The sequence below is a fragment of the Micropterus salmoides genome, unplaced genomic scaffold (genome assembly GCF_014851395.1).
Source record: "Micropterus salmoides isolate LMB-PRFRI ecotype aquatic unplaced genomic scaffold, ASM1485139v1 Ms_hic_scaffold_20, whole genome shotgun sequence".
Lineage (NCBI taxonomy): Eukaryota > Metazoa > Chordata > Actinopteri > Centrarchiformes > Centrarchidae > Micropterus > Micropterus salmoides.
Genome location: NW_024041151.1, coordinates 3352131 through 3377906, shown reverse-complemented (window position 1 = coordinate 3377906; position 25776 = coordinate 3352131). Strand labels below are relative to the sequence as shown.

General features: G+C 41.4%; 1 protein-coding gene across 1 annotated transcript in view; it reads right to left on the bottom strand.

Annotated features, from left to right (window-relative positions):
- gfra2b (GDNF family receptor alpha 2b) overlaps positions 1-25776 on the bottom strand; it is a 132656-nt gene that overhangs the window by 44052 nt on the left and 62828 nt on the right. The window contains exons 4-5 of the mRNA XM_038734671.1: positions 7860-8059; positions 5204-5391 (exon numbers count right to left, since the gene is read on the bottom strand). Coding sequence (XP_038590599.1) covers positions 5204-5391; positions 7860-8059 — 388 coding nt within the window. The remainder of the gene's footprint in view (positions 1-5203; positions 5392-7859; positions 8060-25776) is intronic.

Genomic DNA, 25776 nt, shown 5'->3' with positions numbered 1-25776 from the left:
TAAAAAAACTGCGCAGCGCATCAACATGTCCAACAACTGTGGCTTCCTCCAGCAAGGGGGAACAATCACCGACCAATCGCAATCTCTTGTCTCTCACACTCGTTTTGTTTTATAAATCCAGCGCGCCTCTTTCCTTCACAGCTGAGGCCCTCCCTAAAAGGTGTGTTCTTGTAAAATATCCACTGTGTCTGCGTCTAACGTCACAGCGATTTATAGTTTTCTCACTGCTGGTTTCTGTCACTGCATCTCCCGACAAAACACCACGGTTCTATTTCAGCGTTCTGTAAGTAACTTCGTCAACTCGAGTAGTTCACCTGTCACCTGCTCTGCTCCCCTCTGTGTACACAGACACACACACACACACACACACACACACACACACACACACACACACTCACCCAAAGCTGAAAATGTGCTGCTACCTTTTGCACTATAGATGCTGCTTAAAGTTAATAATGTTCTTATTTCATATTTCATGGGCTATATGAGATTTTGGAGTAATGCATATAATAGTTTTTAAAAAGAAAGTATCACATTTTAGAAGTTCAATAGTTTAATGTTTCCTAAGGCAATGAGTAATCCTGTTAAATAATTGTGATCTCATTATTGACCAAGATAATTAGCAGCCCTACATGAACATTTAATTTAATTCATGATATTAAAGAACATCTGTTGTGTGAAACTGCACCTCTACCTTCTTTCTGTACAGGCTAATGCTTCATTCAATACATATTTTTTTATTTTTAACATATAAAAACTTTTGAAATGGTTTTTAAATTTGGTGAAGAGCACATTATGACTTGTTTAGGACTCAAAACTCAAAGTTTAAGACTTGGACTTGGATTTGTTGGTCCTTGACTTGAGACTTGACTCGGACTTGCCACTCATGATCGGTCTGGACTCGACTTGGGACTTGAGTGCTAAGACTTGAGACTTGACTCGGACTTGTAAAACGATGACTTGGTCCCACCTCTGGCTTCTCCTCGATCTACTGTGGCTCGGATTGAACCTTATTTGTGTACCACTTCATACAAATGTAAAGTGTAACTGTACGGTAGGTCCAAATTAAGGCAGGAAGTGGGTCTTAATAATAATAATAATTAAAAATTAATAATTATAATAATAATTTTAATTTGCTTGTCCAGATAAGTTTGTTTAAAACCTCTCTGACTGCTTCTTTTTTAAACTTCTTTTTACTGATATCACATATCTCACATTTTCAAACTTTTAAATTAGTAAAATTGATTAAAATTATTTAATCATATTGTCCCCATTCAAATAAGGAAAGTCAGCCGCTCGGCACAATGTGGATTATCGGTGTAATTTCAGACCCGGGATGTTAAACTTTTTTGGCTTCATGCGCCACTGAGCAGCTTTCACAGGAAGGAACAGAGCCCCGCCTCCAACGCTGTGTCCAGCTCCCTTTATACATCCATGACTTCACACCCAGCTGTCGGCAGTCGAGTTGCATTGTGGGTAACGTAGGCACCAGGTTTTGACAAGAAAGCAGAACGTGTGGAATAAATAGATAGACGATATCTGGTTCGAGGCATCGATTTACATCCTTTTCTTAACTGTCCATCGTGAGTCTGACGATGTTACGGGACTGCGTTGATGAATCTGTGGAGGACTCTTAACATTCGCTCACGTGACCGCAAACAGCACAACGCGGTCTCATCTCAAACACCACCATGCCCTCACAATGAAACTGTGGAATCGCAACACAACCCGTTTTAGTAATAACTGAATTTAAAGTTGTACTCCATGTACTCTACTTGTTTCTGAAAAAAAAGTAATCTGACTGCTTAACACTGCTCATTATTACTGATGGAAAGAAAATCATACAGTTTGACCCTGACGCCCACACAGCTTTTACATGCTGATGTACGTCTGAGAATTTTGAAAGAAATCAATTAAAGCCCATCCTTTGTGCTTCCGTGCTTTTACCGACAGAAACACACGCTCACTTCTCTCAAGGTGAAGAGTTACTGTACGCTGTGAGAGGCAAAAAAATCATTAGTCACATTTAGCTCTCTAATTGCTGAAGACGCTCAAACTTCAGAGAAAGACAGCATCTGAGCAGTTCTGTAAGCTCGGCCTTGACTACGAGACTGTACAGACGAAAATACTGAAAGTGTGCAGCAGGAGAACAGCATCACCACCACGACTGGGTGAGTGAATTGAAATGATCCGATGTGATGTACAGACTGAATGTGTAAGCTTTTTCGTCTTTCAACCTCCTCACTCCTCAATTGTGTCTGAAACATCCTCCATAATCTAACCTCTACCCACAATTAGGCCGGCAGCCAACAACTATTTTTATTATTGATTGATCTGCATTAGCAATTGTGTCTGTAAAATGTAAGAAAATACTGACAAATGTCTGTGAATTTCCCTGGACTCAAGATGGCATCCGACCAACAATCCAAAACGCAAAGATATTCAGCTTAATATCAAAGAAAGGCGTGACCTGGGGCTGGAGGTGCAGTAACAAACTACTGTAACTCAGCTTAGCGTTAACTAAGTAATGTGCTGATGTGGGTCTTTGAGGTTCTGACTTGATCTTCTTTTATAAATACACAAAGTTCTGTTCCACCTCATTTAATAAAAAGTGGAAGAACAGATCAGCCGCAGAGCTTTTCACATTGTTTGTCGCTTCATCATCAGCAGCACCAGACTCAACCATCCATCCATCCATCGTCAACCGCTTATCCTGCGTACGGGGTTGCGGGGCCAGACTCAACCAAGTACTTTAATATGCTACAATTGTGACGGCCCTTCTGCTCAGTTCACACTGCTGTTGATTTGTTCTTTGTCTCCAGGGCTGCAGACCTGATTGGCAGGGTGATAAGCAGCATGGGACACACCTGGGCCCGGTGTGCCTCATGCATATAAGCCACAGCAGCAGCCAGTCCTTGCACAGACCTCCTCACCTCACAGCTGGTTTGGTTTCCTTTTCCTTGTTTTTACAGCACAACATCCATGCAGCACACTTTCACTCATCCGCTCCCTCCACGACTGACTTTACAGTTTCCTCCCACACATTGGTTTTGGTTGGTTTTGCTTATTTTGTTATAAATAAAGTACTGTGTTATTTAATTGACCCGCGTGTCTCCTGTTTCTGTTGCAGTCCAACACTTTACATCATCCGTCACTTCATGTTGGCCACTCTTTGGTAGTAGAAGGCAAAGACGGGATCATGTCAGCCTGTGTAAAGGTGTGACAGGTGTGCTCCCACATCACTTCCTCCCAAAAAACTCCCTGAGCAAAAAAAGGGCCTGAGCATCACGTCGCTAAAGCCTTGATTCCACCAGGCACAGCTGTGGCCCAGAAGCGGTTCTCGCTCTGATCTGTGGAGACTACGTGGCTAGTTTATATTTGACAGAAATTGTGTCAAGCTGCACAGATCAGAGCCCCAAAGTATGACGGGAGTTCAATCTACTCAGGTTTAACTCGTGGTTATTATGTCTATTGTAAGAAATTCATTACGTGTTCTTTATTTTATGTATTAAAAGAATGTATTATAGTATGTAGTATTTCTATTGTTTCTACAGAGGAAATCCACAAGAAATTATATATATTATATATTATCTGAAATTATAGTCATACATTTATGAAAGAAAAATATTGGGGGAACCACATCGCTTCAGTTTGCAAGGCTGCAACATCACACACACACACACACACACACACACACACACACACACACACACACACACACACACACACACACCCCTCTGCTGTGTATTGAAGATGCAGTGGAAAATGATATTATAGCCTACTTTATAATCCAATTTGGCAGTGAGGAAATACTTGTGATTTTAGCCCACGTCACCATATTATCATATGAACTGGGACTACAGAGACGTGAGTTGGACAAATTCAGATGAAAACACCAGAGTGAATTTTTGTGACTTTAATTTCAGGGAATTTCTGAGTTTTGTGTTTGTAAATTTAGGACTTTAATCTAGGAGAATTCTTCTCAGATTATTACCCCCCCCCCCCCCCCCGTGTCTCTTTATTTTTTGGACACATATAAAAGTCAGTCTTAAAGGGCTACATCTCAGAAAATGCCTGCTTAATGAACAAAGATCTCCTCCCTAAATCACCGAGGCTGCAGGGCTCGCTGTCTGAATGTAATGCTGTTGATTTCATTTCAGCTGCAACAAGGATGAAATCTAAAACTATTCAATGACGTTGTAGGCTATTAATAGTTCTCATTAACACCGAGTACAGATGTGGTGTGTAGGCATGTATACAAAAGTAACCTCAAGTTAACCACGAAGATAACCTGCTCTGAGCAGTTTAGAGATGGAAATCACCATGGCAGCAGACCTGCGGTAACACCTATCAACCTTTCGTAATCCGGGTTAATTGGAAAGTTACACCTGACGTCACGAAGTTACTCCTGAAGTAACCTGGATAAAACAGTTACCTCGCTCCGTAGGACAGGCCACAGGAAGTCAGACACAAAAATAGCATTTAGAATCCAGTCAATTTTCAAATTAAAACACTCTGTGCTGATTCCTGATTTTATACTAACAATAAACACAAATAAAACAGACAAAAAAGGAAACCATTTCACTACGTAGCCTACGTACCCATGGTAAAGGCACAGAAATCACAGAAAAATGACCAAATCAACAACATCTGAGCCAGTCAGGCAGGCAAAACGCTCCCTGTGGGACATGAAGCCACGGGTTCTAGGTGTTAATAAGGGCCCGATATTTCACACATTCCTTCTGCTTCTCTGCAGTAGCCCTCATTTGAACTTCCTCCCACCTGATCTTCAAATCTGCCCCCACAGAAACCTTCCCTGCATTCAACATATATTTATCCATGGAAACTCAACCAATCACGCGTGAGCTTTTTCCCGGCGCTTCTCCTTTCTCAAGGGCACCTCGTCTGAAGTCACAGAGGCAGGGAGCGAGTGCTCATTCACTTCCCCCACTTCAAGCTTCTCTAACCTTTAAGCCCACTATTTATCAATCAAACATGCAATTTTGACCCAACAACGTGCTAGATTTATCACCAATTAAACACTTCAGCAGCTGATTTCACTGATTAGTGCCTCCTCCTGCTTGATAATAATCAGCGAAACAAGCTGCATGAAGCTGAAGAGATTTCCAGAGTTTTTTGTGAGAAAAAAAAAAACGCAGGTAACGATCACACCCGATTGGCTGACGAAGGCCACGCGTCTCACCTGCAGAGAGCGTCGGAGCGGCAGGTGCGTCTGAGCTCCAGGCAGGTGGGTTTGTGCCTCTCCTGGTGGGAGCAGGAGGGAACGATGGTGCGGCGGCGGCGCTCGGCACACGCCTGGTCCGGGCACGAGCAGAACAGCAGAGGGTAACTCAACTCCCATGATACCCGCTCGAAGAACTGACGCAGGGCCTGAGACACACATAGTGCTGAGAGTTAATCATCTTTTTATCACTCATTTCTTTCCACCATATCACAAGAAATTACCAGTAGCTGTGCAAAGGTCAGAGCTTAAATACAGAGGATGGTTTATGTAAAAATGAAGGCGAGGAAGAGAAATTACATTTAGCTGTTAGCAGCCACAGTAACAGCTAAAACGTTTGCTCAGTACAAATGGGGCGAGGGAGTAGACAATGAAATGTTAATAACCTTTTAGCCTTAAATAAGCTTTTAGATTTTACAGATGCATCGCTAGTGTTACGTTACTGCACTGTGCAGCGCTCATATTCTCATGACAAAAGACTCGAGAGGTCATAAATCAGTTTTCTTCAGGAGCAGAGAAGCATTTTCTCCCTGCCATGATATTTCTGCAGATAAAAGATGTCACTGTACGATGTTATCATGAAGCTGAAAGGTGACCCTACCTGCTGGAGATGCACAGAGGAGAAAACACTAATGAGTGAGTTGCTGAACTGGCTAATGGTTGTATTCTTTTCGTTGGTCAGGATGTTCACTACTCTGAACCCCTTCGATGCTTTGTGAGTGGATTCAAACAGCCGTGATGCGAACAGGAGGTCTTCTGCACAACAATGAATGTCAGCGTGTGCTTCATCGCTCACAGACCCTGAGTGGCCACATATAAAGGGTTTTTTTCCCTCTGCAGAAGTACTGCAGGAAATGTGGAATCCTTCTTAGTTATGTTAAGGTTCCGCGAAGATACTCTGAAACTAAAACTTATATTCAAGCAGCTCATCCTTATACTGCAGCCTCTCCATCAGTTGCTTTTGGGTTTAAATCTACTGTAAAACTTAAATTAATAGCCCGGCCTTTTATTTGCTAAAATCACTGCCTAGACACTGCCTACATATAGGACAGGCCTTTAATTCCTTCTGCACAAGACTGAAATAGGCCACTATGAAACAGTTTCAACCAGTATGATCATTCATTTGATCTAGCTCCGACAGACGGCTTAGTCGGTTTTATTTTGTAGGCAGCACAACAAGCACACCCAACATCAGGTGCAGGATGAGAGAAGTGTGGCAGAAGTTAGCAGTGAGCGATGACAGGATTCATTTTTATGAAAAGCTGTTTTGTTTCTTTTGATCAGTGGACCCTTACAGACGAAACAAATACAAATAATCGAGGAACGGACAGACTATGGCGCTTCAAAGGTCGGGAGTCGGCACGTTTACTATGCTGGTAAATCTGAGGGAATTAGACTTTGGGACTCATGTTTCCGTAAAGTAAACTGAACGAGTGAATTGTGGAGAATCTAACTGATCTAACGAGGTGCAGCATGTCCATACTGACAGAAGCTTAAATATTTATATTTGTATTCACGATCTAAGCAGCTTAGAAGCAGCTAGAAGCAGCTAGAAGCAGGCAAACCGGCGGACTTTAGGAGGTCCAGGTGTCTAATCGAGACAGGCGTTTATTTGTCAAAATGTGGACCCACACCAGGCCAGGAAATAGGAAAGGCGGCAATTTGGGACTCGGCTATTCTAAGTTTTACAGTATTTATTTATTTTGTTATTATTATTATTACAGTATTTAGTTTCTGTAAAAACATATTCCACATAATGAGTCTTAAATGGCTATTTATGTAATATATATTTAACTTGTTATGTGTGTATGTATACTGTAAGTCTATCAATTTATCCATCTCTGTGTAACAGAGTTGTAAATTGAAATTGAAAATGTAATCAGTGGTTTGGTGTCTCTTTACACTTACTCTACTCTAAACCTGTCTTTAATGTCACAATGCATTTATTAAAATCCTCCGAAAACACACAAAAAGATTAGCATCGTTTTGCAGTCTGTGTAATTCTGGACCAGTTTTGTGAATAACTTACATAAATAAAAGATGTCCCTGTGAGATTTCAAGGACAAGCAAGTCTCTACGTTCCAGATGAAGACACTGAGCCGCACTTCTAAACCCTAGAAATCACCTAAAAATAGACGATTGACTCCTCAACATCTTTCCCTGTTCAGTTTATTTAAGCAGGATGTTAGCTGTTTTTTTGTCCACTGTGAGAGGGGCTTTAGAGTTTAGTTCACTAAAGACCTGGAGCAGTTTCTGTTTGTTGGAAGCTAACGCTACGCAATAAGTGGGTTTTCTGAAAGATTGTTCTTCAACTTAAATTTGTGTTTTTCCTGTTTTTTCTTCTCACAGCAGGTCAGAGCCAGTGCATCAGCCAATCACACACTTATGGATTTATTTAATCCCTTTACAGCAGTAATCCTGTCAGAGGAGGGACACATGTTTTACTCCAACATGTTTTGTTGAGGTGCCAGCATTATTTAACATTATTTTATTTATATTCTTCCTCCTTGAGTGTATAGCTGTTCTGAAATAGCTCCAGTGAATAAACCCTTTAGTATTTAACATTAAAGCAATAATAAATCATCAATGATTAAACTAAAGACATTTCTGCACCCACCTTCTGACATCTTTTCCGGCTGCACGGCTCCTGATTGGCCAGAGAGGGCTGAGGGGGCGTGGCCTTGCTGCAGATGGAGTTGTAGGCAGATCGTAGGCGTTTACACGTCTCGTTGAGGTTACAGGCCTTCGCTGCGTCCAGACAGGGGTTACAGGGTTTCCCCGCTTCAGAGCAGGGGCTCCCCTTTGACAAAGACGAATCTGAACAAAAAGAGAAGATTAAAACGAATGTACAGCCACGGACAGAAACCTCAGAGCCGTTTTAACACTGTTGTATATCAGAATCCATCTGCTGAAGGATTAATTGAACATTTCCAGATGTGTGTTTGAGCTGAGTGGACGAGGAGACCTGGTACTCTGTGTTACTGCTGGTGATATTATTATTAAATACAAATGTTTTTATAATCACTGCAGCCACAATCACTATGAATTAGTACAGCTTCATTCAACATGTAAATGTTTTCAAATATATTTTGTATTTATTACCAATCGCACATATCGTTTATAGCTTGTAGCCTTTTGTTAGCTCAGTGATCAACGGGTGTTTTTTGTCCTCTCCTCTCTCATGGTGTGTTTATCTGTTGGTTTGGGAGGCAGGCAGGTGCACTTGCAGGGAAATACACATGATTTTCATTTAACTAAATCTCAATCTACATCTGAAAATAAATATAGGAGTCAAGAAGGTAAGACAAATCCTTTCCAAACATTACAATAACTGAGCGACCTGACTTAGAATCAGTTTTAGCCTGATAACAGTGGCATCATGGGAAGCAGACTGCCTTCCTCCCTGGACTTATTTTGCCCTGGGTTATGGCCTTTGGAAAATAATCAAATACTGATATTTTGATGGTGGCTTGATAGGTGGCGTAGGCAACAAATGTGTTCTCTATATATTTAAGGACACGCCGCTATGATGATTAAATAAGAACCAAAGGAAAGATTTCACATCAGATATGCCTGGGACTAGAGATGGAGAGTAACACAAAGAAATGTGATGATGCAAATGTTTAGTCAGCCATCTGTGGCGGCGCAGTCCTGGATGTTCTGGAGCCATATGGGAACTCTAACTTGTATTTAAAATATATGCGGGTTTTTTTCTAGGTGTTAACGAACACAAGAGATTATAGAAGCATTGATTTCTTTCTAAGAACTATAACTGACAGCATACACAAACTTTTCTTTAATGTAAAATTCTTCCTTTCTTTATTAGGATCCCCATCAGCACCAGCAGAAGCACTGGCTGTTCTTCCTGGCGTCCTTTCAACTGTATGTTCATAAGTAAACATTATTATTAAATAATAAACTTAGTTAAATAACCCAAAGTGCAGCAGGTCACTGGACCTTCTTTCACTCAGACACATGTCCAAGCTTCTGTTCAAATAAAATACAACTGAAAACACAATGCAGTATTAAGGACATTACATAAGTCATGTGAGGTAACACCAGATTCACTAAAGGTTTGCTTGAGTAAAAACGTGTGCAAACTTGATATCACCAGCAAATTAACACGTAAGCTGATCTACTAACAGTGTGCATGCAAAATGACGTCTTCCAAAAGTGTTAGATAGCACCTGTTTTTAATTTAGTACTTTTGTCTTAATGAATATGCAATTTGGGGTCTTTCAAGTAGTGGGAGGGTAACATGCAAATACATTTATTTACTACATGCAATGTGATCTAACAAGCCTAAACGCAATTTCTGTAATACATTTCTGTATGTAATACTTTTGAAAGGAAAGTGTTGTGCAGAGATGGCTGCTGTTATTGTAGCGAGAAGGAGACACAGCCGTAATGAAATAAGATGTAAAGAAATTAAAAATATTAGATAATATCATTTTATATCCAATATATAGAAATACAGTTATTTTATTTTATTCATTCAATGAACTTTAAGAATTTTTTGTATTTTTTCTTTAGCTTTGGCAATACTGTTGTATTATCCAACGAAGGTTGAGGTCAAGGGCAACTAGACTTGGTTGAAGATGCTAGAAGACGTTTCATCCCTCATCCAAGAGACTTTTTCAGTTCTGACTGACTGGTAGGGAAACTAAGCTATGACACCTCTGTGGGATCGTTAACTAGGATCGTCGATACCGCTGGTTCGTTAGCGCTCCTGGCTGTGATAACAGTCGTCATGGTCGCATGACTCTGGCTGGATGAAGCACGATCTGCTGGCATTTCCTCTCATCTGGGTCATTCCAGCACACTGTATCTGTTTCTGCTGGGGTTTCACAAAGAAGTTTTTCAGGTGTGCTGTCCCAAGTACTTAGTGTAATCTCAGGCAGGACGGGCAGGACGGGCAGGTACAGACGATTTCCACATACTCAGGACGCACTGAATGAAACAAACCGAGGTTTTTACGCAGTGGCTGCTTTCCCTCCCGACTCTCCATGGCGGAAACCATTAAAACACGCAAAACACTCATTTAAATACGACCACCTCTGTTGCGTTTGCATCTGTTGTAGGCTACGCAGTAATTCTTAGTTGATAAGCCATAACAGGTGCGACAATGACACGTGCAATATTTTAGAACGCACGCGCAATTTAGTACTCTTTCTTCGGGGTGTTAGTAAATCAGGCCCTCAGTGTTTCCCAGAGAATCACAGTGTAACTTTTGTGGAGACACTTACATACAAATATTTCTGTATTATTTGAAAATATTTGAAAGACTACGTTACCTTATTTGTAGCAGGTTATTTCTTATCTCACCATTTTAAAATCTATGTAATTCTCCAGCTTTTTAATAGTGTTTCCCCACATACTGCTTTAATCTGCTCACCTTGCTTTTCCCTTCAGACACACATCTACACCTCTCTCTCTCTCTCTCTCTCTCTCTCTCTCTGCTTGGTTGACTTTCTTCATCAGCAGTTTCATAAAGTCGTCCAAGAAACACAACCAGTCTAAACCAAAGTGGTACCAACAGGTGTGTTCACTGTCCGAGCTTGTCTATCTGGCCCGATAATGTCTCTCTCTCGCTCTCTGTTTCTCTGCCAAATATACTTTGGCAGCTGCTAATATACCTTGGCGGTCCAACAAGCTTATTTTGTCACCATCTCTCACACAGGCTGTTAATGTCTGAAACATCGTTCAGCACAGCATGCGAGTATAAGTAACCAGCTCAAAATCGAATATGTGAGATTGATCGGAACCGGTCACCGGTCACCGGTCACGGCTGAAAACCACCAATTCCAGTCGGCAGCCGATCGATTGGTGCATCTGAGTGACTATGCAGGACAAGACAGTTGCAAAATGGTCACAAATACAAAGATACTTCAAACGACCTTTTATATGTCTGTACCCAGGGGCCCATTGTCTCCAGTCTGTCCATGCCAGTACATCTATTTTGTTCCGGTCCAGACAATAAACCAATCAGCACGTTGCAGAGCTTCAGTGGTGTCGGGTGCAGGTTTGAGTTGCTGTGTAACAGGTGCCAGGTTAAATTAGAAGGGGAAAATAAATGTTCGTCAATGTCTGTGGATGTATTCACATTTATTTACATTGTTAGTGCTGCTGATTGGTCACTATTGGTACTTTTACCCGCATATAGTTCAGCACAGTAGTGAATCAAGGTTACTGCATAGATTTAAAACCTGGTAGTGCAGTCATTACATCAATCCAACGCATAAAGCAGTGACTTCACTGACACACTTGTCAAGTCTAATAGACATTTGCAGAGGTAGGGTAAGTGCCTGAGAGGAAAACGATGCATCACATGGACACTACCAGACCAGCTGATCCTGAATCAGTGGAGCTGTGTACACGTGATAGTAGTGTTTACTGATAACAAGCTAGTGTGACTACAAGCTGATAAAATCTTAAGTGGAGCTTAAGTGGGCTGAATTAAACTGACGGAGAACAGATGAAAGTATGTAATAGCTCTCTGCTCGTTGGGTAAAATACATTCCAGGGACAGATGGTCAGCTAACAAGACAAGACAGAGCATTTTCTCTTCAGTTCGTGTGCCTCCTGTGATAAATTCTCTCCTTTGAGGTTTTCCTTCAACTTATCTGCAAACTGTTCACTGCCAATGTATTTGATTTGTTTGCCTTAAAAATATCAGGATCAAGATCAAGAGCCGAGTCCTTTAATATTTAGTCCCATCCAATACTTACATTTACTTAATTGTTGATCAAAAATATGTATCTGACACATTTACAACATCTGCAAGTGTAGATACAGAATCTAACACTTTTAAGCTACTTGATCAAAATAATAAAGATTGATAAAAAGTTTGTGATCTGATATGAATGAAAGACTGACTGGAGAAACTGACGTGAGATCAGCAAGCTGTTACAGAGTGGAGCTTCTTCCCTCACAGGGGATCTTTGGTCGAGTTCAGACACAAACTGAGCAGTTTACTTTTGCTCCGTCATCATGTGTCTCACAGCATTTACATGAATTAGTGACAGCGGATCTGATCTGACGCTGCTGGAGACGTTTGTCAGTTTAACCGGTGAACTACATGAATGCTGAACTGTAGAAGCTGACCGCCGTAAAGGAGAGCGGCGCTGCAACATTAGCAAGCTGAAGAGGACAAAACACATCAGAGATCAGACAAGAAAGGATTTGACTGGTTTTATTTTAGCGGATAGAATCCATTAAAATATGCCCTGAAGACCGATCCTATTGGGACCAGTGCGGAATCAGCTTAGGATCAGTTTGGCATCAGTTGAGGATCAGATCAGGACAGGAGCTATGCTAATGTATCACATAACTCATGTTTGAGGATCAGGAAGGCGGGTGGTCTTGGTTGAATAACGAAGTGAAGTCAGCAGTCACAAGGAGAACGAGACAGGACGTGTTTACTAGTATAAATTGGCCTTTGAGCACCGTGTCGCCGTGAAGCACCTTTAACTGCTGCTTATTCCTCCACATAGCAGAATTAAGATGGCGTCCGCCACCTCCGCAGTCAACATCTACAGAAAGGAAGAAGACTCCTCGATGCACCAAGTGCCATCTTTGCTCACATGCTGCAGAGTTACTGTGACATGTGATCACGTGTGAATGTCACGTCACAGAGTCAAGTGTGAACACACATACGTGGACACCATTAAATTCCAATCCAACACATCCAATAACCCAAGTCTAATGGAAAAGACAACTGTGAACCTGGCTTAGGAAAGGCCTTTAAAGTGTGGCATGATTTCCGAGTCAAAGCTGCAGCGTTATTACATATTTTATCAGTAAAACAGCAACAACAAAGAGAATTGTCTTCTGTTAGAGAGCAGAGAAAATAAGTGTTGCCTGTTAAGGTGAATAAAATGATACTGTTAGGAACAGTGATATAATTTCACACTGAATGTAAGAACTCTGTGTTCATCCAGTCCTAACATACAAATACGATGTTGATATACACGCAGTAGGGCTTCAGTTTTGTACATCTTTAGAAACAGGAAGATGCAAATCAGGCAGGAAAGGTGGTTTTAGTTTGGCTCTGAATCACAGAGCTGGATGGTTATGGGATGTAACCGAGGCTGGATTGAATCCCCAAAAGATCCAGGTCCTGCGTTATTACCTGATCGTGTAGAGCTGCTCGTTCTTTTTACATTGTTATCAGCTCAGTGCTGAATTTGACTTTTGTGTAAAAAAATGGAGGAAGTCAAAAATGTGTTAGATGGAAAGCTGCTAACACATTTAAGCCTGTTTGGGAACCAAAATGACGACATAAAAAACCAAAACCATCATCAGGAGAGCAAGCCCCTGTGAAAGCTCATCACATGTGCTGTTGTGAGGTCAGCTACAGGTCGGTTCGCTTTTTAGCCTAGATTTGTTTTTATTTGAGCGAATGAGCTCCTATTAAAAGAATCTGAATTAGCTATTAGCAGCTCCTGTTAGCAGTAGACCCATAGTTGTACAGACAGCTATGCCTGGATTACTGAGATACTAAAGAAAACTTAAACATGATGGATGACATGAAGTGGATTTCTGGACGTTTATTCTGGACATCAGAGATATATATATCTTATGTCTGTGCGCTCAGATCAGACTGAGTTATGCAGTATCTTTGCCTCCCCTTCACCTCTGCGTCGCCCCCGGGGAGGCTTTAGTCTTTCTCTTTTGTCTTTGTCCTGCTGAATGTCCATGTCTGTTACAGACCACATCCTGTCCCTTCACCAGGGTTAAAATGCCGTCCTGAACTATGAGTTAAATTACTGAGGAGCACAGTGACCATTTCATTCCACACGTCCCCCTGCGATGTTCATCCTGTCCGAACAAAGCTTTAGTGGAATATACTCTTTTCTGCTTTTTGTTCCTTTACACCTGTCTGATGTCAGTTTTTCCACGTTGAATTGAACTGAGAGAGACAGAGGTGACAGAGAGGCCACCGTTGTGAGCTGTCATCACCTCCATCTGTGATGTCAGGTTTAATTAAACATAAAAATGGCCACTATTAACGTGTGTGTGTGTGTGTGTGTGTGTGTGTGTGTGTGTTTGCGGGCATCGTGGTGTTTGTCTGCAGTGTCAGTGTTTTTTCAGATAGAGCTTCACACGATGTTGCTTCAACTCCAGATAACCTTGGTGCTCATCTGAACGCAAACAGTGACGACACATGCACATACACACGCCCTGAGCTGTACAGATAAACTGCGGTGTAGCTGTGTGTTGCCGGGAAAGGCTGATTTCGTATTGACAAGTTGCTACAAAATGAAACCAAATACTCCTCTGATGACTGAATGTTTAAATGACCCACTCAGCCTTTTCCCCCCTCTTCTGATGGAGTCAATACTGCACTGTCGAGTCCTTATAAAGATGTTCTCATCCACTGGCCTTTCATCATCACTGTCAGTTCAACATGCTCGAACAAACAAAATTTCACTCTTATTCTTTGGTGCCATTTTCTTGGGCACAACATTTGATGGAGACATTCATGGTTGCCAGACATATTGTAGATTAAGCCTAATGACTTTGGTGATACCCTGATTGTTCCTCCCGCACCATCATGTGGTTGACTTTTTAGGGCTCACTGAAACATCTTGACATCTGTCGGATGGACTGACATTAAATCTGGTGCAGACATTCATGTTCCCCCCGGGAGGATTCATAATAACTTCGTCGAGACTCTACTTTTGTTGGGAGACAGCTTAGTTGTATCTTTTGACATTTACTCGCATCATTTTTAGAGGAAGCTGTGTGTGCGGCTACTACCCAAAAAAAAATGTTTGTTCCCATGGCAACAGCAGCTTAAACATCATCTCTTCTTGGTGGTCAGATGAGTTTTCATCATCACTCCAACATAGACACTCAACGTCACATTACACATCTGCAGTAATGACAGGGAAGCCAGTTTTCTCCCTTTATGGGGCACAGCAACAGGCCTGTTTCTACGATCAGCTTTAGCGCTGACACAGCCAAACAGAGGATTTGGACCTAGACGCAGACACGTAGAGCAGATGCAGTTTTAAAAAGTTTATTGATACAAGGTGGAACTTCATGTAGACTAAAATCCATAAATCCAAAAAGCTAGAACACCAAAACAGGGCTAAAGACAAAGACTGAACAGGCCGAACAAACACTTACACAAGAGAGGTGGAGATAATGAGACACAGGTGGAACACATTAGGGCAGCTGCAAACAATTAAGACCGAAAGGACGACAAACAAGACACAATGACAGCAGAGACAGAACTTCACAATAAAACAGGAAACAGCGTCCCAGAACCGTGACACCTGTTACAGAGCTGCAATAAAAGTTACATAAAAATACTTATTCCTGCCTAGTTGGACTGGCCAAATTGCAGCACATGAACAAACACAAGGGAAAATTTTTAAAAGTCAATTTTGTATGCATTTCTGCAGGGCCCTGACAGTGGCTTTCAGGTATTCTGTATGCTATTGCTTTTAAATATGTTTTCTCCTCTTGATCAACTTTAATAAAAACCCTGCTGAGTCAGTACACATGCTGAACCTTCCCTCCTCTTTTGAGTCTCCATTTGGGGAAATAACCTCTTTTAATAGGCCTACATGGGACCTTTTCACCTAAATGATAAATTAATTCATTTTATTTCAGTTATAAACTCCTGGACTTTAATAGCTCCTGTGTTTCAGCAGGTTTTCTGCTCATGTTCAAAACTTTCTGCACGTTCAGAATCTCTCCCAGTGTTTTCTGACATTTCCAGAAAAATTATTTATTTTTATTAATTGCAATATTACGAGACTAACGTCATAATTTAATGAGAATTCATAATATTTTTAATTCTACCTGGTCTCTGTGCATTACGTTATTGATCCGCGTTAGCCTATCCCCTTTAGACCATTTGACTGACACAGTTTGGGACTGCATGCTGCATCTGAAATCAAAACCGACCAAAAACACTTCTGATCAGCCAGAAATTTGACCACAAATCCACACATGTTAACTTCAGAAGCTCCGATAAGGTGCAGTCCAAGACAGCAAGGGTGTGTTTCAGTTTTAAGATGTTTATGTTGCAAAACTCTACCTGTTATGTTGCTGTCTGGACTCACAGCGGAGTTGATTTGCGCTGAGTCTGAGTTCTCTTGCGGCAACCCCTGACATTTTGCACCGTAGGCGACTGCCTATATTGCCTATGCCATGGGCCGGCCCTGCATTTCAAAATTAAATGTAAATGCTCCGTATTCGTATAGCGCCTTTCTAGTCTTTTTGACCACTCAAAGTGCTTTTACACTACATCTGCATTCACACACATTCATACAGTAGGTTCAGTATCTTGCCCAAGGACACTTCGGCATGCAGCCTAGAGGACTGAACCGTCTTTTCAGGTTTTTTGGTCATTTTTCTTCATACGGGTCTCCTGCGGAAGGTGGATATCTTCTTTATATGTTCTGCTTTTGTTTGTGTGGGTTGCTTTTCTTTCTCTCTGCTGCACTCAGGTCTCTCTCTCAGTGAGACTACCTGATTAAATAAAGGTCATAAAAATAATGATGCAACAAACTATTCATGATCTGATATAAAAGTCAGCGTGTTTTGACCCCTTCTGTTCAGCTTTCTGTCGTTAAATCACACCTGCATATAGTGCATGAATTTAACACATGAAGCTTTATTTCTGAACAGCAGGTGGGCTATTAATGTTCTAATGTTGGATTATAGTATCCTTGGCTTCCATAATATAAACAGTTTTCTTCTTCTTGTGTCTAGTGGGTTTCATGAGGAGCAAAACTATTGTCTGGGAGTGCCGTGGCAGCAGAAGTTTGGGCCGTTTGCCTGATGTTGGATCCATCCACTGTCGACTATTAAAAACTTTTCACTTTGTCCAACAGTGCAGAAAAGATTTGACAGACAGGCAGACAGAGAGGAGACAGAAGAGAATCATATCTGCAGAGAAGATGAGCTTCAATCAAATTTTTGGGTGCACAGAGTCTGTAATAGCATCTTTCTGTCAAATCACATGATAATAAATTAATGAGCTGATCTTGCCGGCTCAAAATTGGTCTACAGTGTTGATGGTTTAGAGCTTCCTGAAGTCAGTGAGTACAACATGTATCTTGTCAATGTAATATTTTAAGATTTATATAATTTTTGCTTATTGTTATGCAGCAAGTCACCAAATCAAATTCCCAAATGTGTCAACCTACTTTGCAATCAAGTTGATTCTGAACTACATTTATATACGGCTAATTTCAAACAGTAAATACAGTTTGAAAGCAAACATAATGAATGTACCAGGCAAGGTGCAATATGTTTATAGTGAATGTGCCCTGTAAAAGATTTTCTTGAAATATCTGCTCATAGCAACTAAAGCATGATTCATGTTTTTGCTGAAATATTGAAAAAGTCAAAAGTGACTTGAAGCACCACACAGGACACATTTCCTATATTAAGATTTGAGTGAAACTACCATCTTTCTCGTTACCTTAACCAAAGGGCTTTTATAGCAGGAGCCACACTTTGGACTTTCAAGTCTCTTCTGTCAACCCGTTCTCACTCCCAAGTCATCACATATGGACGCATAGTCAAGAGCCACATTCATCAGTTTGTGACGCACTGGGGATCCCTTTACAGTTAAACACAGTGGAGGAAGTCCTGTAGCGTCAGTTTGTGAAGGTAAAGGTAGGTATAAGATATTTAAAGTTACATAAATTGACGTAAGTGACATTACAGGTTAACTGACGTACGTAGTTATTTTAACCCAAACCATGATCCTTTCCTAACCTTAACCAATTAGTTTTGTTGCCTAAACACAACCAAGTACTTTTAGTGCCTAAACCCGATATTTCGAAACGCCAGCGTTTCATTTTGAAAGTCTAACCGGACGTTGCGTATTTATTCTTGCTAACTTTAACCGGATGTTGTATGTTTGTTGTTGCTAACTTGACCGCAGAGCCCTAAACATCAGTAAATGACGTAAAAGGGGTACCCAGGGCGTTAAAAGGCGACGGCAAAGGGCTTTGACCAAGCGTAAATATGTGACGAGTCGGGAGTGAGAACGTGTTACTTCTGTCAAAGTCAGCAGAGTCATATAGAGATTAGATTTATTTGCCATACAAACAGGTACATTCTTCTTCTCATCTCTCTGAGGCAGCTTTAAACTAAGAATGCAAAGAATTGCATTTAAAAAACAGTAAATAAATACACCCTATATCCAATGAAAATACACAATATGAACAAAATAACACTAAAGTTAAATACTAAACTAAACTACAGTCTGTAGGGTGTGAAAGTGAGGTGTTTCATGAACATAGTGTAAATGAGGTGAGGAGTGTAGGATTTCCTTCTTTATGTCCTTTGCAATCATTCTGACAGCAGAAAACAGCTGTTTGTAATGTCAGACGTGACAGAGTCTGGAGACGCCGTGGAGAACGTTCTGCTGCCTGCAACATCCTCCAGCATGACCGGTTTGGCGGTGGGTCAGTAATGGTGTGAGGTGGCATTTCTTTGGGGGGCCGCACAGCCCTCCACGTGCTCGCCAGAGGTAGCCTGACTGCCATTAGGTACCCAGATGAGATCCTCAGACCCCTTGTGAGACCATATGCTGGTGCGGTTGGCCCTGGGTTCCTCCTAATGCAAGACAATGCTAGACCTCATGTGGCTGGAGTGTGTCAGCAGTTCCTGCAAGAGGAAGGCATTGATGCTATGGACCGGCCCGCCCGTTCCCCAGACCTGAATCCAACTGAGCACATCTGGGACATCGTGTCTCGCTCCACCCACCAACGTTGCACCACAGACCGTCCGGGAGTTGGCGGACGCTTTAGTCCAGGTCTGGGAGGCCACACACACTACTGAGCCTCATTTTGACTTGTTTTAAGGACATTACATCAAAGCTGGATCAGCCTGTAGTGTGGTTTTCCACTTTGATTTTGAGTGTGACTCCAAATCCAGACCTCCATGAGTTGATAAATTTGATTTCCATTGATAATTTTTGTGTGATTTTGTCGTCAGCACATTCAACTATGTTGTATTATATTTAATAGTATTTAATGAGATTATTTCATTCAGACCTAGGTTACTTTAGTTTTCACTTAATTCTTTTGAGCAGTGTATGTCAGTAACATGTAAATTAATTTAGGATTAAGCCTTTAAACTTGGACCACTCATGAAATTAGTTCTGGAAATAAAAATACGTAATAGAAGATAAAAGGTCAAGTAAATGTGCAAAGTTCTCTTAACTCACCCGTGTGTGCTACTTCAGATAAATCTGCTCAATTTGGCAAATTTCCTCACAAAATCTCGGAAAGACGTCAGCAGCAGAACCACAGCTGCCTGGATTTGTTTTATTTAAAGCTATGACATACTGTTTTGGGTCATTCACGTTAGGCTAAATCTGGTGGAATATGTCTGCACATCTTCATTCTTGACAGAAGGCAAAGATAAAGCAACAACGGGCTCATTTTCTCATCCTCCATATCCAGAGCGGACTTTGAAGGTTGGACAATACGGCGAGAGAACATGCACAAGGACTTAGCTGCATATGCCTAGAAATCTCAATGAAGGCAGCTCTGTACCACTGAGGTTTGTGAAGTACTTGTTATGCAGAACATTTGACGTTGTATTCGGGGGCGGACAGGAAACATGTGCTTCCATCCCATAAATAAACTCTCCAGCCACTCAGTGTTTCCTGCCTTAATGCAGTCAGTTAAATGGGCATATCTGGTCTCTGAGGAGCAGCTCACACCTCCTCACATCCGAGTTTATTGATTGTGTGAAATGAAACAGGCCTCCATCGCTGGAAGCGCAGTTAATGCTCTGTGCAACTCTGCGCACTTATAGTTTGAGGTGTGTGTTAATGACTGCAGAGTAAAGACTAATAAGAGCATATGAGCCTCAGATGGCTGGAACATGAGATAGATAAGCTATTCATATACTTTTGTTTCACTCAAATGTTGTATGTACTCTGCCAAGTATATGTACCATTATAAAGCTGACATCCTGGATGCTTTGGCAAACCTGGGGATTTATGACAAACAAACATGATGGTAAAGTTGACCCGTGCGCATCACATTAACTGGAGAAATGAGAAACTGTGACTCACATGGCAGAAGGATGAAACTGTTTGAAACGGATATCACTGTGTAAAATAAATCTAAATATTACCGCTGAGTACTATATAAGACGTACTATATTTTAATATTATATGAATTAATTTGCAAAAACAGATAAAAGCCACTCTTAAATGAATAAACAAACCACCGTTTGTTTGATAATCCCTGAAGTGAGCGATAAAAAACATGATTTAGATAATAAACACAAACGGAGATATCTGTTTGTGCAAAAGAACACCTCAAATATGTTTCCAGTTTAAATAAGGAATCATCTTTAATTAGATCTGTAATTAATAAATGCATGCTGTGAAATTTACTCTCATAAATAAGGTCAACAGTTGGACAAATTACGTTTAATGGATTCAGTGTCTCAGAAGAGCATACTTTCATGTATACTGTATGCATATATAAACAAAGCCTGGAAAAAACACACCAATCAGAAGGCGCCAGCAGCTCCCAGCATGAGTGGGAATTATCCCCAAACACAATAACACTGATCAACTAGCTCACAAGCAGTAGAGGTGGTATTACTTCTACTGCTTCACAGAGCTGGACGCTCAACTTTTAACTCTGTGCAGTCTCTACTTCTGATTTCTGTCATCTGTCCTTCTGACAAACCAAACAAACTTTACAAAGCAGCTCCCCTACAGCAGCTGCTGTTAGAAACCGCAGAAACTCGACTGTCCAGCTGTTATTACAGACACATGAACTAACTAGACTATTGAGTGAAATTAGATTCATATGTACTACATGTAGGGCTGCAACTAACAGTTCATTTCATTATGGATTAATCTCACAAATTTCCATGATTAATTGATAATATGTTTACTTGTGTTTCTTGAGTCCTCAAACGTGCTGTTTTGTCCACAACCAGAAGAAATTCGTAGAGTAACAAAGAAACCAGAAAATTTTAATTAATTTAAGAAGCTGGAATCTGTGAATTTGGATTATGATTCACAGCGATTAATAGATTATCAAGAGTTATAGATTCATTTATTTGTTCACAACTAATCGATTAATCTTTCCAGCACTAATTACATGATCTACAAACAAAAAATAAGATTTACAAATGTGCGCAAAATGATTTGTGCATAATTCGGTGGTCTTCACACAAACACAATGTAAAATCTTTTTAACAGCATCACAACTTGAACAACTATCAATAGTTTATGTACAGATGTTTAAATCCTGCTTTACAGATCTGATTATTTTCACTTTCGTAAAGTCAGTCTGCATCTGCAAGTGCTGGTGGAAAATCTGGGCCTTTGGAGAGTTCGTGTCTAATTTAAAAGTTGATTGTCAGCCCTCCATTACAACACACACCTATAGGCTCGATAGAGCAGCTCATAAATGTAGACATATGGTTTAAATAAGCGACTGCTAGCTGATGGGAATATTACATACATTCTTAAATCACAAAAGATGAAGTTACGCTTTAATTTAATATAATTTTTTCACTTGAACTTTAGCTGTGAACAAACAGCAGGGAAAAAACCTGATGAATTAAAAATAAACATGCAGCAAAGCATATTTCGCTCCACCTGGAGACTTTTCAAACAACCAGGACTCATGAAATGATCCATGCGGCAGCACATTTAAACCACGGTGTTAAAAAGAAGCACTAATTGTGTGTTGACACAAGCTGGATACATAACTGCCATCAATTTCTATTTTCAGTGTGATATTTTCATTAGCGTCAGTCTCGCTGTTTAACCCTCTGAACCTGAGGCACCTCCTCCCCCCTTCCTCCCCCCTTCCTCCCCTGCGTCTTTAATGCATCGCCTGGCTCGCAGTAACTCACAGCAGAGAAGAAGAAGAAGCAGCAGAAATGGGAGAGCTGTGTTTGAAAAGGAAGAGATATATATATCTATGAGAGAGAGAGAGAGAGAGAGAGAGAGAGAGAGAGAGAGAGAGAGAGAGAGAGAGAGAGAGAGAGCGAGAGCGAGCGAGCAAGTATCCAGGGCAGGAGTGCGGGCCAATTAGAGAGTTGCCCTAGGTTGTCCTGTTATCTTTCTCACACACAACCTCAACAGGATGAACACACAAAGCTCTGGCCTGGGGAGGAGGCACAACACACACACACACAGTATAACCACTCACTCACATGATGTTTTATTAAAACACGGTGCGCTCTAGTGTCCGTTCTCCATTTTACACACACACACACACACACACCACTGAGACATGATCTAACAAGGTCAAAAGAAGAACTAGAGGGAGGAAGTGGGCGTGTGGGGGGTGAATCGGAGAAGAGTGGGGAAATAAGAAAAGAGGCCGGGTTGTGACAGAGAGAGAGAAAATGAAAAGAACGAAGGAAGACGTGAAGAAGAACCGAAGGCGCTGAAGGAGGGCGAGGCGCTCTTCTGGTTAGCAGCACGCTGGAAAGGACAGCTCGCTCTGTTCTAAACAAACATCATTCCTGCGAGATTAAAAATAACCTTGTGGAGCTTCATCTCTGTGTGCTTCTACAGACGCTGAGCAGTAATTTAAACACAACGGCACAGATGTTTCACCTAAGTGTGTTTCCGAGTGTCGGGGAGGGCTACTGCACGTGAGGGAAGCCGGATCCTGTCACTGGCCATCACACAGTGTTTTGATCTATGCAAAGCTGCCAGTAGGTTTTCTGCAAACCGTCGAGTATTTTGATGAAGAGTCGGAGAGAGAGATATGGGGCGATATCTGAGATGATGATCTGGCAACCCGCTGCGCTACAGTTTGTCTGCTCGCTGCAGCACTGACAGTCTGAGCGGTGATGAATGAACAGTATTGTAACGTATTAAAAAGTCGTATTTCAACATTTCAAACAGAACTAAAAATGTCTTCCCTTGATATAACTCACGCCAGTCAACAATATTATATGAAACTTTAATAATAACTAAAGTTTTTATGGCGCATTTCTTGAAACCCAAGGACACTTTACAGAATTTACTATGTGACACAACAACAAATATTATTTAGACAGAAACTACTGCTTAAGGGAGTTTCCAGGCTGGAGTGTGGATGGAGGAGGTCAGAGAGGAACGGTGGAGCAAGGGCATGGAGGGATTTGTAGGGGATGCGGGACTTGATTGGGAGTCAGTGAAGGTGGATGAGGTGCTGGGGAGTTGCCAGGTCTTGGTGTAGATAGAGGTGGGGCAAGCCGGTGTGTTAACCTGAGGTGTAGGGCGGAGAACAGAATTCCGAGGAAGGTGCGAAGCATATTTAAAATTTATAACAATAATGTTCATAGTGATTAAAACCTGCTTTCACATGGCGGTATAATGATTTTTGTTTTGCGAGGGAGGGGGTTACAATCACGATAGCAACGTCTTTCGGTCCAATCCTAACTGGAGCCTGTCCAGGGTTTTTCTGGGGACCGCTTACAGGACTCCATTACCGTAGTCCAAACAAGAAGTTATGTTTTTATGAGTAAGGTGTCAGCTAATTTGTGATAATTGCTTTTTATCAGACAACTAACTTCTTGGCAGATGTCTGTAGGTTCTCAGTCTTGCAGGTCAGAGTTATCCAGTTCAATTCAAGGGCAACTGGACAGGTTAAGGTTACTCAAAGACATTTAGTTTCTCATCTGAGAGGCATCTTCAGTTCTGACTAAAGGGTGAGAAACGCATTTTACCTATTTAACCTCCGTTGGTCGTAGTCAAGATGATCGATACCACTGTTCGTTAGTGCTCCTGGTATTTTTAAAGAGGTGGTATTAAACTTGATGGCTTTTTCCTTCTCCTTTATTGAGTTATATCTCTTTTTTGTGCATGTAAAAGGTTTACAAAGTGAAAAAGCCCAAAGGGAGTTCCCATCTCCCACAGAAAACTCTGCTCGTTTGTAGTCCAGCTGCTTCCCTTTCATCCCAGTGATGTCACAGGGATGAAAGCTAAATGCGCCTCATATAACGCTCGCCAAGCGGCTACTCCGACACGCCCTCAGAAACAGCGAGCTGCAGCACACAGCTCTCCTCTCCCTTCCAAACACTAGCTACCCTCCAGGCAGTCAGTGGACATAAAGTTGTTCCTGTGATGTAGAGACAGAGCTCAGTTAAAACTTTATGGATACAGATTAATAACTCACCGCTCTGAAACTCTCGCTCCAGTCCATGTTGCCAAGCTGGTCGGCAACATGTACAGCTGAACCCGAGCTGTTTACCGGCTTCTCGCTGACCCGCCCTTCTCTGCTTCTGATTGGCTAGTAGTCCTTAACTAGGAACTGAGCATGTGCAACTCCCAACAAAGATCATTTAGAGACAAGATGTATCACTCCATAGCTAAAACGAAGCCTTCAAGACAGGGTGAAAAGAGGAGCTGCAGCAACGTGCAGTATGACAAAAAATATAACCATGTAAACCTGCTCTGTTACAACCTCTAAATAACATTTTGAACCTGAAAATGAGCAGAATACCACCTCTTTAAAAGACATTATGGTCATTGGAGACACCCGAGGCCGAGTGTGAACGACCATCGTTGGCATCTTCCCATGAGGCCAAGTGTGAGCTTTTGTTTTGTCTCCTGGGAAGGGATGAAAGGACAGCATAGTGAGTGGGGGATAAGTGGTGTTGTAGACAATTATTGGCAAATATAGTGAGTTAAATCATTTAAAAGAAGACTCAAAGTGTCAGTAACAGGCTAATCAATCCAAACATTTATCATCTCTGACATTTGTAATGGGAAGGATTCAAGTTTAATGAACTAACACCATTTATACCACTGCACTGTTTTATGATTGTATATAGGGTGAATTAACCATGGATCATTTTTTCAGCCTGCAGCAGAGACGCACACAGGCAGAGATGGGTGAGCTGCAGGTGAGCAACTATAATGAAGAGCCGTCTTTCAGTATAAATGCACTTCAGACACTTCCTGCTCACTTCCTGTTTATGGCACATGAGTCACACAGGTTTGTTACTGAGGAACAGTCTGTTAGCAGCTCAGCAGAAGCTGTCAGGAGCATGAAGCTCGACACTGAACACAATCCATATGATGAAGTTTGTTGCAGACAAGATTTTTTCAACTTCTCAACTTTTCTACAGTCCTTAAACACTTGATTTATAATGCAAACCACAGTCATGGTTTTCACTTGACGGTCTCCTAAGAAAGTTAAAATTGCATTCAAACTGCATGATGTAGCACCAGGCTAATCCTAATCCAAATCCAAATCCTAATCCAAGTGCTTATCCTAATCTAGCCCATTAACGTCCAAATCAAATAGCTTTTGGAGAAAATCTTGCTTTTCACATGTTTACAGTTTGTCCTGTTGTCTCAAATCTGACCTCAGAACGTACAAACAGTGAATCACGTGAAATCAGTGTAAGGATCTGTCAGCTTTGGAACACTGAAGCTTTGCACAGCACTTCTTTATCTCCATGTCTGTTACACCATCCAAGTCTCTCCACCTGCTCAGCCTGCAAACTATCTCCCGATTACACCGAGGCCCGAAAGCTGCAGCTAAACTCATTACTCTCATTTTAGCTTCAAT